A 23,367-nucleotide genomic window follows, 5' to 3' on the forward strand; every position below is an offset into this window, starting at 1 on the left:
GGAAGCTGTATTGGTGGGTTCACCAAAGGTACTCATTGGGATAATAGACATACTCAAGAACATCATTAGTATTCTATTTTTATACTCAACCTCAGTCCCTACAATTTGTCTCCAGGCTTTCTTTTAGAAAAGTTGATAGCTCAGCCCACACTGGCGGTGTGTGTATATTACAAATTGAAAACATATAGCTTTGCAGCCCAAATATCTCACTTTTAAAGTAATTTTTTTTGGTCAACTTTTAAACACGCATGCAAAAATGAAAAGGTAAATGTTTAGTAGAAGAAAAGAACTTGGCGTTCTTGTCTGGGTTTGACCGTTTTACAGAGACCATTTGTTTTTAAAAAAGAGACACTTTGCACTAGAGGCTAATTTTTCCGACACCGGACTTTGGCGTCTCGCTCTCTTTTGCGCTCCTTCTGTATCCAAGTGGAATTTCCCTGCAGTGTGAAAGAGCCAGCCCATTGTGATGGCGCGGCCAGGCGTGAAGCAGAGCATTCCGTGAACCAGCCATGCCATACACACAAACACACGCAAACACCATGCACACAAATGCACATAATTAAACACTCACACACAACTACACACAAATGAACACACTAGTAGACTGCGTCAATAGGCTGTTGTGTCCGGCTGGTAAGTGTCAGGGGGGTGACAAGAGGGCACTTCTGAGAGCTGTAATAAGATAGAAAAGCTGCTCAGATGGCTCATCAGTGTAAATGTACAACAAATACACTGAACACATTGTGGCCGGTACTGCCTTGCCCATTGGCAACAATTTAGGTTTTGATGTCTTATTTTGGCAGTGTGCATATGGGGTCAAAAACTTGACCCATCGATAATTGACGGACTTTGTTGCATCTCTGGTTGTTCTTAAAGCTCTATGGAAATTATAGTGAATTAAGTTGAATAAATGTTTTAAGGGTGACTCACACACATTGTGGAAATATTTATGAAAATGTGTGCCCCTAAATTCCAATTATGGGTTGCTTCTGGGGGGAAAACAATGATCTCATCTCATTTTTAAATTGAAAATAATCTCAATGTTTTTCAGGAAATACCCCCAAAAAAAAAAAAATAGGGTAGATGGTTGAAATCATCACTGTGTATACATTTTAATGTTTAATTTCCGCATGTGTCGTTAGAACTCCATGTATTAACTCGCTCTTCACTCAGTTGTTACTATGAGTATTTTCTATTTTCACTACATTTTCTCTAACCAAGTGGTTCTTCAAAGTTTTGAGCCAGTCCAATAAGTTAAACAAGTGAAAACACCCTACATTTTTAGCCGGAGGGTGTATCCATAGCTTGATCAGGTTTCTTGCTTAATAAGTGTCCACATAGAACTTTTTCCAACTAGACGTCTCATTTTTCAACAGTGAGACCCTTTGTTTTGGCGGGACAACTGGAGAATGCAGTCAAAGCAGACATAATATTTGTATTGCTGCAAGGTCGCTGGGTGTGTATGTGCGGACACGTACAGCTGCGTGCCGGCAAAAAAAAAGTATGTGGTGCACTGAGATACATTGGAGTGGACTGTGGCATTTTAGGCATCTCCCTTGCTTTGAAATTGGAGCAGAAATAACAAAGCTGTGCTTAAAGTGTACCCTGAGCCGCTTCAGACAAATAGTGCCAGTGACAGCCGCCGCGCTGCTGCCTAGTCGAAGGAATTGCCATTAGTGTTTGGAATGCATGTATAAATTAGCTTTTGGTTAGTCTCAGCTGGTGCTATTGTCCTCTTGCAATAAATCCCAGAGGCCCTAGCAGTTGCATTGTCATTTTAATTAACATAAATTAGAGAGGGCTCTTTCTGGTTCCCACTCATCAATATTACATTAACGTTTTTTTCTCAGTTCAGGTATGATAAGAATACTTTGCATTAAACACCTTCATTGCGATTGTCTTGCCTTCAGCTTCTGGTGGACTGACTGTGTCTCCGCTCCACAGCAATGTGTCCATCAGACCTCCAGCAACTGTGGAAGGAGGTTTCGGGGGTGCCCAGCACCGACGAGGCCTTGAAACAAGCCGAGGGTCTGGACTTGAGTACCAACAGCTCTAATTCTACCTCAGCCTACCCCAAAGCGGCCAGCATCCACATGCCACTGCACAGCCTGCCCAATGGACAGAGCCACACCCCAAAGAGAGACAGGTACAGAAAGAGTTTACTCATAACATTCACCAGCCATATCAATGGGTACACCCTTCACACATTCAACAGGTGTTTATATATATTTAAAAAAAAAATCCTACTAAAAGATAGCATCGGCATGTGTAAAGACTTATGCTTTCCAGATGTGTATTTTTATTTATTTGTATTTTATGGTTCTTACATTTCAAGATATCGACCAAGTATATACGTTATATTGTTTTACAAATTAGTACACATTACGGTATGTCAGGGTACTGTTTATACGATGTGATTTGTGCTGGCAGATGTAATGAATCTTGGTTTTGAGTGACATTCTCAAAGAGGGTTTCATTTCACAACATCATGATTATTGCGGTTGCACTTGGAGTGAAAATATTCCAAATTAGTTTGGGCGGGTGTACCTCATGTCGTGGTTGGTCAGCGTTAGTAGTGTCCTTCCACTGTGTGACCTGTCGTCTTTCTCATTCGCACACCATCTATATTTCAATTTCCTGCCTTGCTTTTCACTTTTTTGCTTTTCTTCTCTTGCAACACATGCGACAATGGCACGCAACACACCACACAGCACCCATGTGTTAAGTCATTTGATAGTGAGTGTGGCTTGACTTATGTATGTACTGCCACCATGCTGTCAAGCACATGATAATATGATGTATAGGAGAATATGAATGGGAGGCAGGCCGGAGGTGGTATGGTTTTAAATGTGAAGATTGATAGAACTTATTCTGTTGGTACTGTGATAAGTATTAGCACTACAAACACCCTACATACTGTATATACATGATATGCAAGTGATTTGGTCCCATGGCTGTACTAGCTGCTCATGGGCTTGTCTCCATTTCTTAGAGCCAGACTGTTTGAGTGGATATCCTCCTTCACCAAGGCAGACAGTGGCGATGACCATGCTCCCCCATACTCCAAAGGCAGCCAACCCCCCACCAGCCAGTGAGTAACATGCACACTCGCACACACACACGTGGCCCACTCCTTACTTGGGATGATGGTCCAAGACTGGTCAAGATGAGTGGGTTCAGCAAATGCTATCATTGTATCCTAACAGTAGATGCGGACGTCGTCTGCATCAGTGAGTGAGCTTGCTAAGCTAATGCATGGCTGATGTGGAGGAAAATGTGGTTGCCAGCAGTTTGTCACGGCTGCTGTCTGAGCTGCTTCTGATTTGACTCAACCACAGCCAACACACACAGGCGCATGCACGAACATACACACACATGTGCCCCAACCCCGGCATGCGCACTGGATCAGGAAGAGGTTGAAAAGAAAAACAAAAAAAAACAGAGGGAGTGAAACGTGTTTCCATCTGCAATACAACTGTTTTTTGTTAGAAGGGCTTATGATTTGGTCGGATACTCATTCCAGTCTTCACACACATACACAATCGTGGACGTGTGCATAGAGACAGTAGTTGCCAGAGAAAGTTTAGATTCACATCTGCTACTGGACCTGCCACACACCCAAATACATAGACTTTCTATTCATACAGTATAGCGTGTTTGTTTGAATAGAACCCAAGGTGGCCCATTTACAAACACATGCAAACACACACACCAAACACACGCTCACCATAATAACTGTTGTATGATGGTGGCCGCTGCTAATCGGTCTTGGAGAGAGTTGATGCTGGGTCAAGATCAGAAACACAAGAGCCGACAGCAAAATGAACACACACACGTGCTCCACATGCGCGCCAAGGACAAAAAGGCAGGTCACGGGCTTGGAAATATGCTTCTGAGGTTGTTGGAGTGAGCCCCTTATTTGCCTGGCTTCTGTAACTGACCCCACTCCGTTCTATCATCCTTTCACTGCACTTGGCTTAGAGAGCGGCATGAGCTAACCACACTCAGATGGCTGTGTTGTTGCTACTGCTGCAAACAGTTATTCATGTGCGTGATTGTGTGGTCGATTGACACTTTGCCGCTCTCTATTCTGTCTTTTATTGATGGCGTATTGTGCTGTAAGCCCTAAGCGATCTCTCCCTTCACAGTCACGAGGAACATGCCGGCTCCCATCCCCTCTATGGCCACGGAGAGTGTAAGTGGCCTGGCTGTGAAGCACTGTGTGAGGACATGGGACAGTTCATCAAGTAAGTGTTTGAATTTTTTGTTTATTTATTTTTTTACTCTCCCTGTATTTTGCAATACAGTACAAATTGGTGTGGATTTAAACTTAAGGCACGGTTGTCTCACTCCAAGTGTTCTCAGTTGTTATCCTAAAACTTGACAGTCTTTTCTTATTAACCACAAACTTTATTTAAGACCACATAAAACTGTCTTCAATTCCATCTTGAATTGTAAGCCATCTCCTGTCATTTTAAAGGCTCAGAGCCCCAATTCCACCCATGTATTAAAAGAAACATGACATGTTATCTGATTGAGATCACTTGTAGGAAGATGAAGTAAAACCCTAGTGTAATGTAGAATGTCAGTCCCACACACCACTGATGCATTTGAGCACATCTCAAAGTCAGCTGTTACCATTGATTGCATCACTTCCTATGCATATCTTACACATCAATCCACGTGCATCCATTTACACCTTGAACCAGTCAATCAGCTAAAATATGTAGCTGGCAGTGAATAACATTCATAATAATTTATATAGGGAAGAATAAAAATATAAAAACTGTTGGAATAGAGGTGTGAAAAGTTTACTAAAATCCGATGTCACATAAAGCTGCTTTTATATTCCGATTTTTTTTCACTAGAAAGTTACAAGAAACTAAAGGATAATTGTCTATGATCCTCTTATGTCTTACATTTTTTTTAAATCTTTAACATAGGCCACACAATTAATCGAATTAAAATGTAATTAACTTATGGCGAGTTTGTAAATAAATACTACTATATTTAATTCTTAATCGTATAAGCATTTTTTAAGAACGCAGTGGCAGTGCAAATAATTAGAATAAACATAAAACAGTGCATCAACAGTCAAGTGGGCCTACTAGTTATCCCATAAAATTAAAACAAAGTGAATAAAGAACAGGATTTTGTCAGTATAGTTTAATGATAGACATATGCTAGACATTTTATATCATATCTACAGTTTTTGATGTTACATCGCACAAATTGTGATAATGTTCAACATTGAGGTATGAATGTGGAGGACACGAAAACTGTCATTAAGGGATTATGTTGTCCCCCCCCCAAAAAACTGTAGACACAGTTCACAATTGAAGAAAAATGTTTAAACATAATAGCAGTAGTGTATCATTTGTCAACCATCACACCCAAGAAAAAATATATATTTTGGGCTCATAATAGTAGTAATTTGAGATAACCTTTTAAGATCCAATAGCTCCGGTATGGATGCTCTCTCTCAATATTCACAAAATTAGTTCAAGCCATTTCTTTTCTACAGTTTTCGCCTTAGCCAACATTTAATTCTTCGTCAGTGCTGTTTTCCAGTCCTTCCTGTGCACGTCTTTGTTGGTTGTTATTAGCCAGCGTGAAGTCAATTGAGGATGCCGAGTCTGGCCTTGACACACTGTTACTTCCTGCTCGGCCACACTTGCACACACGGCGGACTTCCCGTTTCACTCTGGCTGCTAACGACAGCTTCAAAGGGTTCTAATAAAGCCCGCAAAACAAACTCACCATCATTATGGTTTTATGGAACTATTAAGCTATTTGAATAGGCGGGAGGGGTATTAATTAGCCAAGGTGATGAAATAGGCCCTATCATGAAAGTCTGCCGGGTGATTGTGATGGCATCGGACAGGCAGATCAAAGCTTGCAGGCAGGCTGGGAAAGTTTGGAGAGGAAAGCTGTTGTTTGGTGTCTCATTTCACGTAGCCCCAGGCAGATGGAAGAAGAAGGAGGGGGCAGAGTGAAAGTGCGAGAGAGAGGGAGAGTTGAAGATGAGGGGGAAAAAAGAGGCGGTGACAGATAATGCCCCTAAGTCCGACAATGCTCCCCCCTTGCAGCCAGCCTTTGTCATCGCCCCATGAGGGTAGCGGCAAGAGCAGAGGAGGAAAACGCTCCACTATTTCACCCTTTATTCCCCCTCGTCAAAGTCCTCTGGTATAACATTGGGGCCGTGGTTGATGGGCTTGGGTATGATGTGGGTTAAAGTCTTGTCTGCCAGTAGTCAGAGGAGTAAACAGGGGCTTATTGTGGGCCACATCCAAAAAGAAAACCTGCTACTGTTTATGTCCCATTTACAGAAAGAAGGGAGTTTTTTTGTTGTTGTTTGGAACCAGAGTGAATCATTGGCATTTAGAGAGGTTTGGGAGGGGGAAAGTGGACAGAAGAGTGAGGAGAGTAAAAGGGGGAGAGAAGTGAGATCATGTTTTTGTTATTATTATCGTGCACTCGTGTTGAGCCATGGATTAGCCATGCCATGACATCATTGTTTTTGTTTCATTTCAAGTCTCACTCTGATATTGCCTAACTTTCCGAGCTCCAAGTCGGACCGCAACACACACACTATCTAGTGCAACTTTCACTTGCCCGTAAACAGTGAGAAGAGTGCATTCTTTGGATTAACACTACATGTTATCATAAAAAGTCCCTCCACAGTGCTGGCACACACACTTCACGGGCATGCCTTGTCACAAACACAGTTGGCGGGCTGCAGCAACCTGTGAATAACCTTGGTGATGACAGAGAGAGAAAGGGATGGAGGAACAGGGACAGGGAGGGGTGCACTGGGAAAGATCAATAGGTCCCAGGTCCTCCCCAGTAGAGGAAACAAGCAGCACCACCGTTCAGTCACAAAAGAACACGCATTCATATGAAGTGGAGTGAAGTTTAGCAAGAAGCGTGTCTGAAGATAAGCTTTTGGCGATAACACATGAGCTCATATCCAGGTGGGTGTCTTGGAACATGGCTCGCTTAGCACCAGTGAAGTATACACATATATACAAAACACAGCTGCTCCGTACTTCACCAGACAAAATAAACTACGAGAACATTTCTGAGGCAGTTTGTAACTTGCGGTCAAGTGAAGTGTGATCGTTTCCCAGTGCTCAGCAATGAAGACTGACTGGCTTTTGCTTCCTTTCCAGAAATGACTTAATTCTATCACTGTACAATCTTCTTTAGGCACTTGAACAACGAGCACGCCCTCGATGACCGCAGCACTGCCCAGTGCCGAGTCCAGATGCAGGTGGTTCAGCAACTGGAGATACAGGTGGGCTCCTCACACGTATGCCGCTCATACACCAACGCACGCCCTTAATTGTCACCACTTCCAAAACAATGGCGCGCTCCGGACTCTTTTCAAACTTGTCAATGGCGTTAACGCTTTTGAGGCGGAGGAGCCGTGTTTATGGAGAGCATTGGAGCTTGTAATTTAAAAGGAGCAGTCGGCGGGGAAGCTGCCATCGCCACTCCAATTATAAAGCTGCTGTGGTCACTGGCGAGAGCGAGCGAGGCGGAGAAGGAAGGGAAAAAAATGAAAAAGGCCTGCGTAAGAAAGCAAAAGGGGCATGCAGCAAGAAGGGCCTCAAAGTGGTTCTTTCACACCATGTTCTTGGAACATCGGAAGACCCCAGCAAAGGCTGAAACCCAGATTGAAATGTTTTTGTTCATAGTTGTAGGCCCAAATATATTGTTACTTGTAGCCCTCATAAAGTCAAAATGAAAGGATACATATACATAGTATATTTAGTTGATATCCCATGTAATATTCCCCACATCTGGCAAGACTATTGAGGTTCAAGTATGCCTAATGATGGCTCACAATCTCTTCTAGTTCATCCTTTAGGTGTTTGATGTGGGTCTTCCTCACCTAAGTCATTCAAGCATACTTTTACGGATGCAGGATTTGCCCAAGTAGTAAGCAAAGAATTGTCCAAGAAATGTAATTGATTAATTCATCGGTCAAGACCAATACCCCTTAGTGAAAAGCAGCAAAACATTAGAATAGGACATTTTATTGAGACTGTAAGAGGTATAATACTAGCAACATTCGTATTGACATGACTACATTACGCAAAAATTAAACTGGGACTGTGAACTGCAGCAGTAAACATCATTTACTTGAAATGCTGAGAACTCCACCAGGGAACACAAAGTGACAGAGGAGCAAGCAGCGTCACATCACATCAGGATGTCCATCTTCATCTCACTGACATGTCACTTCGTCCCTCACCAGTGACACACATACACGCACACATACAATGGGGCAAATAAGTATTTATTATCGCTCTCTCTCTCTCTCTCTATATATATATATATATATATATATTTATTAATATATTTATTTATTTATTTATATATATATATATATATATATATATATATATATATATAAAATATATATATAAATAATGAAAACCTGGAAGCTCGCGGCGCACGCACACACTTAAAAGGGATATCCACAGGCTATAATGGCACCCATTTAAATCCAGTCAACAATGTCAAAAGGGAACAAGTGTTTCTGCAGGCTAGTGTGAATGTGGAGAATTTCTTCATGCCTTTTACTGCCCAGGGTATACTTACAGGCATAATACTTTGTCAATATAGATGGCATTGTATTTAATTGAATGTGTGGATAACCTGAGCGACCATAACCTGTCATCCTCCTCCTCACAGCTGGCAAAAGAGAGCGAGCGACTCCAAGCCATGATGACCCACCTGCACATGCGACCCTCAGAGCCAAAGCCTTTTAACCAACCTGTAAGTTAACACTGGCGTATTGCTTCACCACATTTCATTTACATTACAAAAAACTTAGATGGAATTTGACTTTTTATATCCCTTTTTTGTACAACAAAACGATCGACAGTATCACGTCTGTATCTTGCCTTCTACGCCCTCTATTGACCAGAGAACGCTGATGTTGCCAACCACCCCATTTTCTTCTCCTTTTTTGAACAAAATTGAGTTGTTCATTATTTTTATGGAATATTTAAAGAGTACAATTTCTCATCTGCTCCAAGAGAAATACCAAAGCAGGTTGATGAGGGCTCGAAATTAGATATAATGGTTGCGAAAGTGAGTGTGCCAGTCTGTGTGTGTGAGGGGGGGTGACCATAGTGCTTGTTATTAGTCATCTGTCTAATGAATATTTCATTATTCAGATTTACGAAGAGTCCTATTAAAATATGAAGATGTTGAAATTAATTGTCAATTAGAGGAAGAGTGTCATAATTTGAGCTGATGTAAATGGTGTAGCTGAGTGGGGTGTGTGTGCATGTGTGCGTCTTTGGCGGGGTGGGGGGGGATCAGCTGCCATTATCATCTAATGGGAAATCAGGAAGAGGCGTGTTCTATCACCGCTGGAGACGAGCCTCTGGGTCAGGGATTGGAGGAGGAGGGGCAAGGGCGGGGCGTCAGAATGGAAACAAAAGCTTGGCCTCAATTAACAGGGTCCGACTGTTGCCGTGGTGATTTGGCAGGGATGGAGCGTTAATGAAGTACCTGTTAAACAGTCCCGCCCCCTTGAGTCTGCTTAAATGGTGGCGAGGGGGAACCGCACACACACGCGTACACACAGAGCTTTTAATTAGTCCTAAACTAGTCGCCATAACCTCTGTCCCAGAGAGACTGCGGTTTGTGGTTATACGTGTGTTTGTGTATGTGCATGCAAGGCCCTAATTGGACTGTATTCTTCCGTGAAGACTCGGCCACCGCAGAGTACTTGTGTTTGTGTTCCTTACAAACATGCCGTCGTGTGGTTTTGTTTTTGTAAACCAGCTTAATTGCAGGAGTGTTTTGTGTATAAATGAGTCCTACTGAAGCGTTTGTGTATATGCTGAGGTGGGGGGTTATTTAAAATAGACAGAGGAAGCTGCAATGTGATGTCACCCGTCTTGAATGCGACCTGCTAAAGTGAAATGAGTGGAAAATTGAGATTCTGAGATAAAAGGAAAAATATTTAACATTAGATAAATCTCCTTTTTCATCAGTTAAAAGGTCTATTATCATGTGCCGAATCTTCTTCCAATCAAAATTTAACCTTGCCTGGTCCAGTGGTGATGGAGAGGAAAATGGCTTTCACCCAACCATTCACACTGATTTTTTGTTGTTGATTTTTGTAAACATAAGATGCCATCTATCAGTTCTAGTTTGTGCAATAGATGAGGAAAAAACAAATGTGGATACAAATGCGCTGCATCATTGACTTTACGTGTATCTCTTTTCAGTTGAACCTGGCTTCCAGTGGCTCTCTCTTGAAGCGCGAAAGCGACGTCTACCCAGAGGGTCTTCCTCACCCCCCCACCTCAGCTGCAACCCCCATTACTCCACTGCGCCAGGGACCTTCGGTTATCAGCTCTTCCAGCCTTCACACACACTCCCACTCCCACTCCCACGCACACGGTGTTGGGCCCATACGTAGGCGCAACTCTGACAAATACTGCACCCCCATCGCTTCAGGTAGGCCCATGACCTGCATTGTCGTTTGAATTGCTTCATTTAGAAGTTAATGTCTTTTATCATTTTCTCTGTGTGGAAACCATTTCTTATGTTTGTTTTTTTGTGGATTGGGGTTTGTCACCTTCAGAGCTGGCTCAGAACTGTGAGTTCTACAAGAACGCTGATGTCAGGCCTCCCTTTACCTACGCCTCTCTTATACGTCATGTAAGTGTCCACACTCCTGCTCCTTCACCTGTTTGTCTTCTCCTTTTAATTTCCATCGCATTCTGTCTTTGCCTTCAGGCCATTCTGGAGTCCCCTGACAGACAGTTGACTCTGAACGAGATCTACAACTGGTTTACACGAAAGTTTGCCTACTTTAGGAGGAACACGGCCACATGGAAGGTAAAGCCACATACACACACACAGCTTCTTGAATGTATTAAAGTGGAATATTCTGCGTCAAACTGACAAATAAATTAAACAATAATAACCATTATGAAAAAAGAGCTATACATTGCCTGAAATAACTTTGTCTATTACCCTTAATGATAAAATTACATTCTCACTGTCCTTCAAAAGACCAAATTATTTGACTAAATTCATGAAAGAAATAGAGCAAATTCAACTATAATCACAACTTTAGTCACATAGATTTTAACATTTTTTTTCTCCTGTATGCCCAAAAGATTTTTATTGTGATGTTTGACCTTATAAAATTATTCAAACATTCTTGTAATTTTAACATTTATATTTATGATGTGGTGATCATTTATAAAAAAAATTCTTTGTTTTCCTATAATTTTCTTTCAATGTGTGTAATTTCCAAAATACATTATTCAACCAAGCAAAGGACTGTGGTAGGGTCAAATATTCGAAAAATGTTTTCCCAAAGTGAAGAATTAAGTGCAGAATCTATTACTGTTATTGAAACATAAGAAATGGCAAATATCCCCTATTCAACCCCAAATTTTAGTTTAAATGTCGTTTCTTTTCATGGTAGTAAATTATAAAACACTCGTTTTGAGGCAACTTAAGTTCAGACATGACTGATTGGTCAGTTATTGCCTTTGGTTACACATTTTATGGTCACATTTTCCTTCAAGTTGTCCTCTTACCATCAACTCACTTCAGACTGCACATTCATTGCCTCATTACAGGACACTCACACACTCTGCCCACACATCTGGCTTGAACCCAGCAATGTAGGTGATGACCCATTCCTGCCGAAACCTCACACTTATTTGAGTGGCAGCTCCTCAAGACATAGTGAGAGAATGAATGTGAAGGGATTGGGCCGCCAAGGGACTCTAACCTTCTTCCTCAGAGTCCCAAAACTGAGGCGAGAAGGAGTAAATGATGAGGGTGCAGAGAGGGTAAAGAGATGGAAGATGGCCACACTGTCGAATATCTATTTTACCTTCTCATCTTTAAATAAAGCCTTTAGAAATATATAGGCCTTAAAATTGGACTCTGCTTTGGCCTTATGTATTTATGCAGCAGCTCAGTGAAACAGGGCCATTGAGATGTATGCCCCTTAATAAGCCGTTAAATTTCATGAGGAGACCAGCGGTGTCAAGTGAATGGAAGTCGTTGATCAGAGGAAGACGGGACCACAGAAAGAAGAAATGGGCAAAAAGGGGAAGTCAGCAGCGAAAAAATTGGCGGTATGAAAAGGGGGAGTTGGTCAATAACGATGGTTATCAAATTGGTAAAATAATATTTCAATCGGTATATTTCAAATGGCATCTATTATGCTTACGTTTGTCATTTTTAACATTCTGGATGAGGGCGTAAAATTGTAGCCAAGGATTTAGTTTTTTAAATCACGCAAAATTCGAAGTGTTGTGTTTTTAAATTGGGCCTTCTGAGCAGGAAGGATGAGTGACATGAATGTTGTGACCCTCTCTAAATGACTCCTAATATTTTTAACTGAGAGAATCAGGCTTTCATCACGGAGACAAATGCAAATAATGCCTTTATAGCACCGGTCTCTCGAGTGTGCCCGCGTGTGTGTGTGTGTGTGTGTGAGTGAGTGAGAGTGTGTCTTCAGGGTGGCAGGCGGAGATTGGGGTCAGACTCATTTACAAAACTTAGCATCGCGGCTCAGGGGTTGAAGGGATGCGGGGGAGAGAGGCTTCCTGCGCTGATTATGGCTTGTGTAATTATGTGTGTTTGTGTGAATGCGTGTGTGAATGTGTGTGTAATTACGGCAACGAGTGATGCATGCCTGGCCTGTCCCTCCCTCTCGGCTTAGAACAGCATGTCAGAGAGAATATGCAGGATTTAATTATAGACGAATTAAAATTGGTAATGAAATTGGGCATGAACACACTACAAATGGCAGATGAAAAGGAAGGCCTGTCCCTGGGGGAGGCGGACCAAGATAGGAGCGTGTCTAAGACTGTGTGTTTGCGTGGGGATGTGCCTCTATGTACGTGTGTGCTTGAAGTTGACGGATAACAAAAGAGTGTGATAAAATAATGTGGTTTTTCACGTCTTGGCTGTAGTGAGGATAAAGACACATTTTCAACAGCAACAAAAAAAATATTAACTCTTTTTTTCTGTCTGGAATTTTGATTATGTACAATCCAGTTTTAAGGAATTTTGTTTTAACATTTAAGTGGATTAAATTACAGTTTTATTGTTGTAAGTATTTAAGACAACCTATGTCACTTAATATGGGATTTTTGTAATTGTTTGCAATGTTTTTTCTAGTTCTTTTAGAAATATTATTATTACTAAGTATTTTAATCTTTAAAAAACCTGGTTTTGGTTTTGTTCAACCCCAATTTACTAACTTGATGGTGTCACACTGTTATGGATTTTTTTTTGTCTGGTGACTGTATATTTAAAATCTAGAGCACCAGGATGCAACTTTAAAGAATGAATTCTTAGAGTGCAATATTCAACCATTTAAGATGGAAACAAACTACCATAGTTCAATTATTGTTCCTTCATTTTACATTTTAATTTACATGAAGGATAGTCAAATTTGCAAAGTGATGAAACCTTTTAAAAAAAAGAATGTCTCCTTTTGGTTTCTTTTCCCAGAATGCTGTGCGCCACAACTTGAGTCTGCACAAGTGTTTTGTTCGTGTTGAGAACGTGAAAGGGGCCGTATGGACCGTGGATGAAGTTGAATACCAAAAGAGGAGACCACCAAAGATGACTGGGTAAGTCCACTTGCACACATGGTCTTGACACATAGGTTTCCTTGGCACGCTTGGTTGACATGAGCAAGTACTTATGGGTAATGGCATAAAGAATGCCTAAAGGGACTCAAATGTACTGTATGTGTGTCAGTGTGTGTGTGTGTTCCCTGTTAGTCAATACCATTAGCAGGCAGCTGTGTGAGATGCACGGGAGAAACAAACCTTGTTAGTGAATGCAAACAGATGTTCCCTCAATTGCCAGAAAAAAACTGGGGTTAATTAAATGCACTCACACGTGTATACACACACCTGCACATCAGCTATCAGACAGACTGCTATTGTGTGATCTTAAGCATCTGTTTACAGTCCATGCATGGTATTACTTAAAGTAACATCTTTGTGAGAATTGTTCTAAGGCCGGGATGGGGTAGCATTTGCACATATGGGCCCAACCTGGCATCCTCATCGCTTACCTATAATCACACTTTTTCCTCATGTATGTCATGTGTGTGTGTGTAGGAGTCCCACTCTGGTGAAAAACATGATTTCAGGCCTGGGCTTTGGATCCCTAAACGCCAGCTACCAGGTAAAAATGCCCGCCTACGCCATCCCGCTTTTTCTTTGCCACACACACACACATACACGTACACACTTTCACTCCAACCAGCCAATCACAATCAAGGACACTAATATCAATTCCCTTTTATAATTAGCAGATTCCCTAACGACGTTCTCACCACCTCCCTCGTCTCCCTCATGAACCTCACCTCCCACCTCCTTCTCGCACCAAGGCGCCACCCCCACTTGCGTGCACATACACAGGCTGAGCACAGCTACATGCAATTTTGCACATGGTGTCAAGTAGTTGTCAATTAAGGTTACTGCATAAAATTATGGCCCGTGGCAAAAAAAAAACAATCACTAGGTCGATGAGAGTTCCCCACACCTTTGTCCTTTTTGTTTTCCCATGTATGTGGGTGGACATGAGTGTCGGTCCCAGCAGCAGTTGGATGCCAGTGTGTTGGAAGCACTGAAAGACACGCACTTGGGACACTTGTTTCCTCTCCCTGAAGTTGACGCTTCATGTATTTGTGCGTGTTTGGGTTGAGGTTGCGGCTCGGACTCCCTCAACATCCCTGCTTAGGCTCTCCGGTGAAAGCGCAGACTTTTGACTGACAGCCTCCTCCATGTGCATGCACAACAGTTGATGGGGAATGTTCTGTGTGCAAGTGCCCCCTGGTGGTTAGCCAAATTGTAGCCCGCAAAGTTCCAATCACTGCTTCCAAGGAATTGATTTGTTTTTTATACAACCAACCCATCCCTGATGGTTAACATTTGCTAATAAATAGTTTTTTATTGGTAAAATAAGAATAATCGGCTGGCCACCAATTCAGGGTGTCCCCCACCTCTCGCCCAAAGTCAGCTGAGATAGGCTCCAGCACCCCCTGCGACCCTAGTGAGGATAAAAGCGGTTCAGAAAATGAGATGAGAGGTGAGATCTAAAATGTAAAAGCAAAAAGCCATCAGTTCTCCTCTCCTGCCTTGCCAGTTAATGTCGAAACGAAGTCATGCACAGCGGTGGCTGTGACAAATGTTAAGCCACGGGCCGCTAATGAGCAAAATAGGCACAAATGGTCCCCGGCCTGTAAATTTGACACAGCAGATAAAGCGTTTGAATAGTTACCTGGTATAAAACAAACCTGTAATATGTATGATGACTTTTCTGTGCAGGCGGCCCTGGCAGAGAGCAGTCTGTCCCTGCTTAACAGCCCCCCCTTGATGACCCCTCCATCTGCAGCCAGCCTCAACATGCTGCATGTGGGCCATGATGATGTCAGCTCCACAGTGGAGCAGGTCAACAGTAACGGCAGCTGCAGTCCCACACTCAGCCCTCAGCAGTACAGGTACGGACACACACACACACACACACACACACACGAGTACACACAAGGTTTTTGACTTTTTTCAAATGGTAAATCAGAACAATGGAGATGCTCCACATCTGAGAAATTAATGGCAGTTCTAACTTATTCCAACAAAGCTGAATTATATGTATGTACATATGTTATTATTTCATTCAGAATTTGACTATAGTTTGAGTTTGATTTATTTGATAAGGGACAGCACATATTAATGAACATATTTATATTCATGTTAATGAACATATATATGTAAATATGTAAGATGGTAGCCAAGGGCTCATTTCCATCTATAAGATCTTTTTTTTAAGTCTACACAAATATTGAAGATTTTGTTAGTTTTTGTCTCGATCTGAAAAAAAATGGAAAAAGCTCACGTAGGCTGTAAAAAGAGACATAATTCTTAGCAGCCTACTTTCTGTTATGATTGAGTTTCAGAACACTTTAGAAAACTAAATTAAAATAAAGTTTAAAATACAACAAAAGATTCATCAAAAGTATTCAAGTCTTACTGGAAAGCCACCTTATTTATATATTTTTTTTTTAATGTTCACAATGAAAATAAAATCTATTCTTTCAAGAAGCACACAATTGTCCTGTAGCTGATTTTTTTTTTCCATCTCTAAGAATATAAATGTAATCATGTATTTTGAAGTGCCGTGAGAGTTATGTAAAACACAGCAGACAAGATGACTAAAAATACAATTGAAAAAAATTCAGATAAAACTGTACATACTTGAAAAGTGCTAAAAAGTACAATTTATTTCAAGCGTGAGACAAATTTTAGCTCATAATAATTCTCCATAACATGTATGCATAATTCACCTGCAGCCACGCCATTCACGTGAAGGAGGAGCCCACCGAGATCGAGGAGGACTGCCGGCCCGTCTCCCTGTTGGCCGGGATTGCGCACAACCTCCCGTTGCCGAGCGACGACCGCGACCTGGAGGACGACCTCCCCGGCGACGATCTGGAGTGAGAGAGCTCCAACAGATGTGATCCGAGCTCGTTCAGAAGAAACAATAACTACACTTGCGTAAAAATGAGAGAAAACAAAAGAAAAAAAAAGACCAATGTTTTTATTTTTATTTGTTGGTATGAGCGCGCAACCAAGGAGGACATTGAGAAACTCCAAACAGGGTTTGAAGACCTCCGTTACATTAAGTCTGTGGAGCACTGCTTTAACTTCATGTCTCTTTTGACAAACACACACACACGCACACACACTCTAGCGGAAGTTACTTTCTGCCTCTGTGTGGAGACCCAAACAGGTTCGGACGTAACCTCCTACTTACTCTCCTCACTGAGGCTCCCCGGCTTGTCATGTAGGTCTACATTAAATGTCTGTTTCAAAGGAAAAACACACAAGTACACTTGCTGTGTGACCACGTGTATATAGATTTGGAGCATTCGCAAGGGAGCTGTGCAGTATACCTCTCCATCTCCCTACACGCTTTGGAGTCAATCTTTCATCAGATCCCAACCAAACGTTTGGGTTTCAGGATGGGAATAGGGAAAGATTCTTTCAAAGATTACCTCGGACTGCGCCCCCAACTCATCCCGAGAGTTCCCCGTCTCCACATCCCTGACCGGGGGAGGTGTGGCCTCTCATTGCTTGTGAGGTATAAAAAAAAAGAAAAGAAAAAAATAAGACATTGTCCCAGCCACCCGAAAAGACTGCAAGAAAAGGAACATCCAGTGCTCTCTCTTCTTCTTTGTTTGGGATGGAAGAGTGACTTTGGAACACTCATAGAAGAAAAGTGTCTATAGAAATATTGTGACTTTGGAGAAAAAAGAAAAAAAAAGGAACCTGTCAACAACATGGAAAAAAACATGTGGTAGCTTTATCATTTGCTTTTATTCGGTGTTATCATTTTTTTTTATTTGTGAGGAGCATTTAGTGGTGTTTCTTTTCTGATGTATCTTTTCTGCCAATGCTGGTGTATTTTTGTATTCTTTTTGTGTTAGATTTGTTTTTTTTCACGCCATTCCAAAAGAGAACACGCAGTATTGTTCCCCTGTCCCTTTCACTCCAAAAGTAGCAGGCTAGAAATTTGGAAATAGCACTTAAAAGTTACCATTATCCAAACAAATTATTTAACAGCATTTTTTTTTACATTGTCTTCTTCGTTTTTTTTGGTTGTCTACTTAGTTGAGATATCCGTAATGCTTTAAAAAGAGAGAGAGAGAGAGATTATACGTATATAGATGCAGTCAAGGAATACCTCATCCAACATAGGTTCCAATGTCATAAAAAAACAAATAGGGACTTCTTTGTATGGGATACCAAAATGTGGCTCGATTCAAAGTGTGTGCTCGTGATTAGTTACCGTGTCAACGCTATCTACGATTCAATGTGAGGACGTGTTAAGGAATACCATGTGAGATTTTTCAGTTTGTAATTATGTTGATCCATTTTTGTTCCGTGAGCAACAGATCATTGCTTTCTACACACTGACATACCAAATTTAACATTTGTCATCTTCTAAATCTATTACCAACTTCTTACTCCCATCCTATTTTTTGTTGCAGGTAACCAAAGAAATATTTAGAGAACCAAAAACCCTGTAGTTCATTTGACCTCTTATGTTTATTATTTCATTCTCATTTTTATTCTTTAAAAAAAACGTAACTGGCCAAAAGACAACAAACCAGGAGTTTGAGCTCATTATATTTGAATTGTTATTTTAAGATATATATTGTTTGAAAGTTAAACAGGACTTGAAGTGCTGACCATTTCCCAAAACCAAAGTGTGAGAAGCATACTACAAAAAAAGTGTTGTTTTTTTTCAGTTACAAACTGCTCTTATTAAGTTTAAGGCCAAATATACAAAGGAGTATTTAAACTACATTGAAAAGAAGAGGAAAAAGTGAAAGTAGAAAGAGGGGGGACTCCTATTTTTATTTATTGAAAACATGTTTTCCAGATTCAATTTAAAAATTGAATATCAAATTCACCCAATGTTTTAAATTACTTCTACAGAACAAAACAAACTGATTGCATAGCAAACTTCATAATATAGTTTACTCGACAATATTATTATTTGTCAAAATCCTTTTTATTGTTTTTATTTTGATCTCCTCATCTTTTCAATGTAGCCCTAATACTCCTTGGAACCAATATGTACTACCACGTGCACAGTTCCTCTTACAAAGGCAAAAAAAAAGAAAGCACTTAGAAGTAAAAGCGTCATTCTCAGGCTGAAGTGTGTTCCAAACACAATCCCAGGACTATAGTCATTCCAAATATGTGTAGCAATTAATCTTTCCATAAAGAGGGAACAAATAGTAATGCTGAAACGATACCAATGTAAGAGGACAACAACCAAGGGACGTCATATATGACAAAAGTCGACATTTTCATTCATAACTTTTGCACTTGACACCATTTTCTTATTTAATTGAAGAAGCCTGCAGTTCAAACAGCAACGTATTTCTTCCGAGAAGCAAAAGACAGACCAAAAAGAACACTACCTCCTTCTCTCTTTTGAACTCCACCTCCCAACCCTATTCTTCCTCAATAACAACAATGTGTGTACTCCCTGAAACTTTTGCTCCAGCCCCCCCCCAAAATAACCAAACACGATGAACTGTAAAGACTACCTCGCCCTGGCTGCGACCTGAAGCGTTCTCTGCAGCCCAAAATGTCACTCGAGTGAAAAACGATGGAGAAACCAGTGATTAGGGCAACGTGCTGTTGCAGGGAAACTGTTATGAGGCGTGCTGATTGGCCGAATTTATGATATACACACGCATGCATGGGTGGCACAGAGGCATTGGCGCTGGGCGACATGGGTTCGTGCAAACAGAGGCTCTGACCAAATATCCAAAGACCCCCCCCAAAACCCAGTAACCAATCCCTGAGAGGACACACAAAAACACACTCGTCATGGCTCATTCAGTCCAAACAAGAGGAACTGCTGCATTCAGTCAAATATGTAAATGATCTTGTGCTTTAAGGTACACTTGTAAACAAGGCGCTTTTATAAAAAAAAAAAATGTTCACAGGTCACCGCGTAACATTTCTTGGCATAATATGATGTATTCTTGTGTATTAATGATTGACTTATCTCTCCGGGGCATTCTTTGCTTTTATTTTGGCTTCTTTATTTTGTTTTTTAATTTTTATTTGTGTGTGTCTTTTCCTGCACCTGTTTAGCTATTGTAAAGCTTACGGCTCTGGTTCCTATACTGTACTGCTAATGCTGAACTATATGTATTTATCATATTAAGAACTGCAGGTATCTTGGTTTTGATAGTTTTCTTTTTTTTCCTGTGTTTTCACTTCTTCATAAAAACGTCTGGGACGCTGATGTTTTTTTTTTTTCCTAAAGTGAATTAACGCTAAACAAAAAGGAAAAAAAAGGTTAAAAGAATAAAAGTTAGAGCAGTGGTTTAGGTAAGATCTGTTTGTATATTTATCTTAGCTAGGTCTATTTTGATACTTTTTTGTCTCTGTACTGCATTTATCTGTTTTTAAGGAAAAAAAACACAAATGGATGAACTAAAAATTGACTTCAATATGTATCGATACCTCAGAAGGACTTTTTTTCTCTCAATGACAGGACCAAAACCTCTGAAAAGAAAACGAGTGTAAGAATATTTCGCCTCGCTCCTGCTTTACACAAATGTGGACTGTCTGTTGGTCCTTTCAGGTGCCAATATTGTGTCCCTCTGACCCCTGATCCTTCTCATTCCTTAGCTGACCTCTGCTCTGCGGAGTTGTCAATCATCCGCAGGCAGGATAGGGGTGTGACTGATCACACAGTTTGCTCCCTTAAATCCTGTCGAGGCAGCTCAAATGCTTGCATTGTTGATGCGCTCATCCTCCCTCTTTCTTTCTTTTCTTTTTCTTTTTTTTTTGTGTGTATGGTCACGGTACCAAAATGTGGACTGGCGCTCTGAGATGCAGCTCTCCGTCTGACTACCAAAGTCCAAACTCCTGAACTGTAACCAAACTGATACTTTAACCAAACTGAAAGCGAGCTACTTCCAAAAGTCTCCATTGATATCACAGATCACCTTCACTGGATAGCTGTTATCTCTTGTATACGTCTGTGATGAACGGCTTTCTAGGACTGCCCCGACCGACTCAGAAGCTAAAAAGTGAGGCCCGATCATCATGTGTGATTGGACGGATCTCAGATATCTTTTAAAGGGGGGGAAGGGACTGTTAAAGTGGAGCACTGACTCTTTTAAACAAGTCCAAATGACCACTTCAGCTGTCCTCTGGTTAAACCTTAGGAATGTGTGTACATTTTCAGCGGTGACTCTTAAGTGTGTCATTACTTATTTTCACTTTATGGCTTTGCTTATTTTGTTGCTATTTCTTGTTCTTTGCAAGTGTCACCAGACTTAGAAGTTGGGGGGGCTAGGTGGTGGTTTTAAAACAGAGTGGAGCCTCCATGCCACGTCAATGCCAGTCACTGCCCTTTCTTTCATGCTGTATAAAACACACACACACATACACACACATGCATATATCTGTGTATTTGTAACCTGAATCTTCTTGTGTCTGTCCATGCAGACAATAAAAAAACTGTACAGTAGGTCTAGTTGCATGTAATCTGTACTAATTATTGACAATGGCATTATAAAATGCAATAAAATACTTATTACACTGTCCGATTCTGAGTCCATGTTACTTGAGGAAATGCTAGTTATGAAAGATCTACATTACTATTAGTAAAAGTTGTTTTAGTTGAAGTGTTGCATTTGTTAAATATTAATTAGGAATTTAAATTATGTCAAGCAAATATTTTTTTATATCTTGATATATTTTCTCCCAATTATTTTCAAATTTTTAGGATTTCCACCACTGGTGAGCTTGCAAGGACTTCTCTGCTGGCCTAAAAATATCTGAATCACAGACTGATGTGAATTATATTTTGGCCATTAATACTTAATATTAAATAATTCCAAATTGTCTGTCAGATTCCTTTCATTGCTTTTCCTCTGCTTGCGCTGCTTCCAGATGTGTGTTTTCATATTTAAGCATTTTACCAATCACATTTCAGCCATTTGTTGCCAGGGTCGGAAATCTACCTGGAGGCGTTCACAATCCTGCATCATAAAAAAGCGTCGACAAAACTCTTGCTCTAACCAATCAGATTTCGAGTTGGCGCCACCAATGACGTCATTGCCAAGGTCAGAGTTCAAATCGCCGTCGACATTATTTAAAATGGCGGATGAACCAGGAGGTAGTTTGGGAGTCGATTGCAAAGCAACTCAGAATTGACGATTTACCGACGAAAGACCCGATCAAGCTCTCACAGGACAATGCAGGACATTCGGTATGTTTTAATCTGGGGATTTTGAAGCCCCATGTCTCATTTAAAGAGTGTTTTTTTGACGAGAGCACGCTTCGATCGCGTGCTGTAGCCCCACGTAGATGCAGACCGAAAAATGTTTGCAAACAAATTGGCTTCATTGCGTTACCTATAGCGCTTTATGTTTAAAAAGAAATGTTTCCATTGTGTTTTTCAGTTCCTCAACGTGCGCAGACTGCTGGGAAACATCAAGAATGTGGCCAAAAAGGAGCAGCTTTTCGACCCCATCTCGAGCTGTTTGTCAGCAAAGTGAGTCATTTTCTAAACGGTTTCTATTTTCTCTATCCGTGTAATAATAAGTCAACGTTCAGTATTCAAGGTTTTGCTCAATTAGCTTTTTTATATTATGATACATTCAAATTTTGAATGAAAACACTCACTGGTCTGGTGTTGATTTTTAATAGCAAGAACCTGTGTGGATAACTCACTCACAAGTGCCATGAGTGGAGCTGTAAGGAATAACCTTCTTAAAGAAATGCCTCAGGACTTGGACCGTTTCATTTTTAAATGTGGTTTGGACACAACCAAGAGAGACATTCATTTAACAATAGCGCAGGGGTCACTTTTGACTCAAGTTTAAACAAATGGTAAAATAACTTTTTTCTCGGTGTATGAAGCAATGATGACTTTTTGGAATATTTATTTTTAAAAATGATTGGATTTGAAATGATTGACTGGGAAAAACTCATGGGAAATGAATGTGGTGTTTGTGCATCAAAATGGTTGAAAGAGCAATTACAATCGCGCTGCAGTGTTTTTTTAGGTTTAAAGCCACAGACGATGGAAGAGGTGACAAGCAGACCAAAGAAGTCAAGGCAGAAGTTGTGGATGAGGTAGGATCCAAGTATTTATCATTTTCATGTAATTTATACTAAGCCTACTCATTTTGTATCTTGCTTCTCTCTTCAGGGTCCACCCAAGTTTACCAAATGTATGTGACAAGACAAGCTTCCCCAAAAAGAGTGACACGGTGAGCAGTCTTTGACACCAACATCCCCTTGGGGTCTCAGTCCAGTATATCTCCCACCACATCAGAATGAAATGATCAAGATCCTGATTATTTGATTTAGGTGTGTTGGTGGAGAACATGGAAAATAGACTGGATAAGTGCCCTCGAAGACTGCAGTTGATCTTAGTTATAAAAACTCAGATCACTTATGAGTCTCTCTGCCTCTGAAGCCACCAGATGGGTATGTCTAATATATCCTTTTTTTTTCTTCCTCTGGCGACAGCACCTTCTTGAAATGTATATTTTTGATGTTAATAACCTAACTCAGTAATGTTTTTTTGTCAAATTTATTTAATGTTGGACTTATCTATTGTACCATTACTTTTTTCCCCAGCATTCCACGTCGATTCACTGATGGAAGACCTACGCAAACATCTTGAAAGCCACATATTTGTTTGGAGCAATAAATGTTCTTGAAATACATATGTCTTATTCTTTACATTTACCTAGCAAAAATGCAAGTTAAAAGAATAACTAACTCTTGCACA

The 23,367-nt window shown here is 40.7% G+C and overlaps 2 protein-coding genes across 4 annotated transcripts in view; both read left to right on the forward strand.

The window, feature by feature from the left end:
• Positions 1-21,166, forward strand: part of foxp4 (forkhead box P4) — an 83,063-nt gene extending 61,897 nt beyond the window's left edge. For both annotated transcript variants that reach the window (XM_077602821.1, XM_077602822.1), the window contains exons 7-18: positions 1,945-2,146; positions 2,993-3,091; positions 4,149-4,247; positions 7,210-7,297; positions 8,704-8,787; positions 10,257-10,482; positions 10,610-10,692; positions 10,771-10,872; positions 13,522-13,643; positions 14,142-14,208; positions 15,354-15,526; positions 16,373-21,166. In XM_077602821.1, the coding sequence (XP_077458947.1) occupies positions 1,945-2,146; positions 2,993-3,091; positions 4,149-4,247; positions 7,210-7,297; positions 8,704-8,787; positions 10,257-10,482; positions 10,610-10,692; positions 10,771-10,872; positions 13,522-13,643; positions 14,142-14,208; positions 15,354-15,526; positions 16,373-16,520 (1,493 nt within the window). In that variant the 3' untranslated portion in view covers positions 16,521-21,166. The remainder of the gene's footprint in view (positions 1-1,944; positions 2,147-2,992; positions 3,092-4,148; positions 4,248-7,209; positions 7,298-8,703; positions 8,788-10,256; positions 10,483-10,609; positions 10,693-10,770; positions 10,873-13,521; positions 13,644-14,141; positions 14,209-15,353; positions 15,527-16,372) is intronic.
• A 547-nt stretch (positions 21,167-21,713) lies between these two features.
• LOC144075932 (peptidyl-prolyl cis-trans isomerase FKBP3-like) lies at positions 21,714-23,079 on the forward strand. Of its 2 annotated transcripts, none has more exons than XM_077603392.1 (5): positions 21,714-21,834; positions 22,028-22,119; positions 22,623-22,703; positions 22,780-22,840; positions 22,941-23,079. In XM_077603392.1, exons 1-5 carry the CDS (start codon positions 21,730-21,732, stop codon positions 22,998-23,000), a joined length of 399 nt encoding a protein of 132 aa, XP_077459518.1. In that variant the 5' UTR covers positions 21,714-21,729; the 3' UTR covers positions 23,001-23,079. The 2 variants fall into 2 exon arrangements, with proteins under 2 accessions (XP_077459518.1, XP_077459519.1); XM_077603393.1 differs by having other exon boundaries at positions 22,634-22,703.
• The last annotated feature ends 288 nt before the right edge of the window (positions 23,080-23,367 follow it).

The sequence above is a fragment of the Stigmatopora argus genome, chromosome 6, assembly GCF_051989625.1.
Source record: "Stigmatopora argus isolate UIUO_Sarg chromosome 6, RoL_Sarg_1.0, whole genome shotgun sequence".
NCBI classification, from domain to species: Eukaryota; Metazoa; Chordata; class Actinopteri; order Syngnathiformes; family Syngnathidae; genus Stigmatopora; species Stigmatopora argus.

Excerpts from the sequence above, each read along its gene's own strand:
- LOC144075932 (XM_077603392.1), top strand. The coding sequence starts at position 21,730 with ATGAACCAGGAGGTAGTTTGGGAGTCGATTGCAAAGCAACTCAGAATT. Across the intron at positions 21,835-22,027 it reads AGGACAATGCAGGACATTCG|TTCCTCAACGTGCGCAGACT; the intron begins GTATGTTTTAAT and ends TGTGTTTTTCAG. Across the intron at positions 22,120-22,622 it reads TCGAGCTGTTTGTCAGCAAA|TGTTTTTTTAGGTTTAAAGC; the intron begins GTGAGTCATTTT and ends ATCGCGCTGCAG.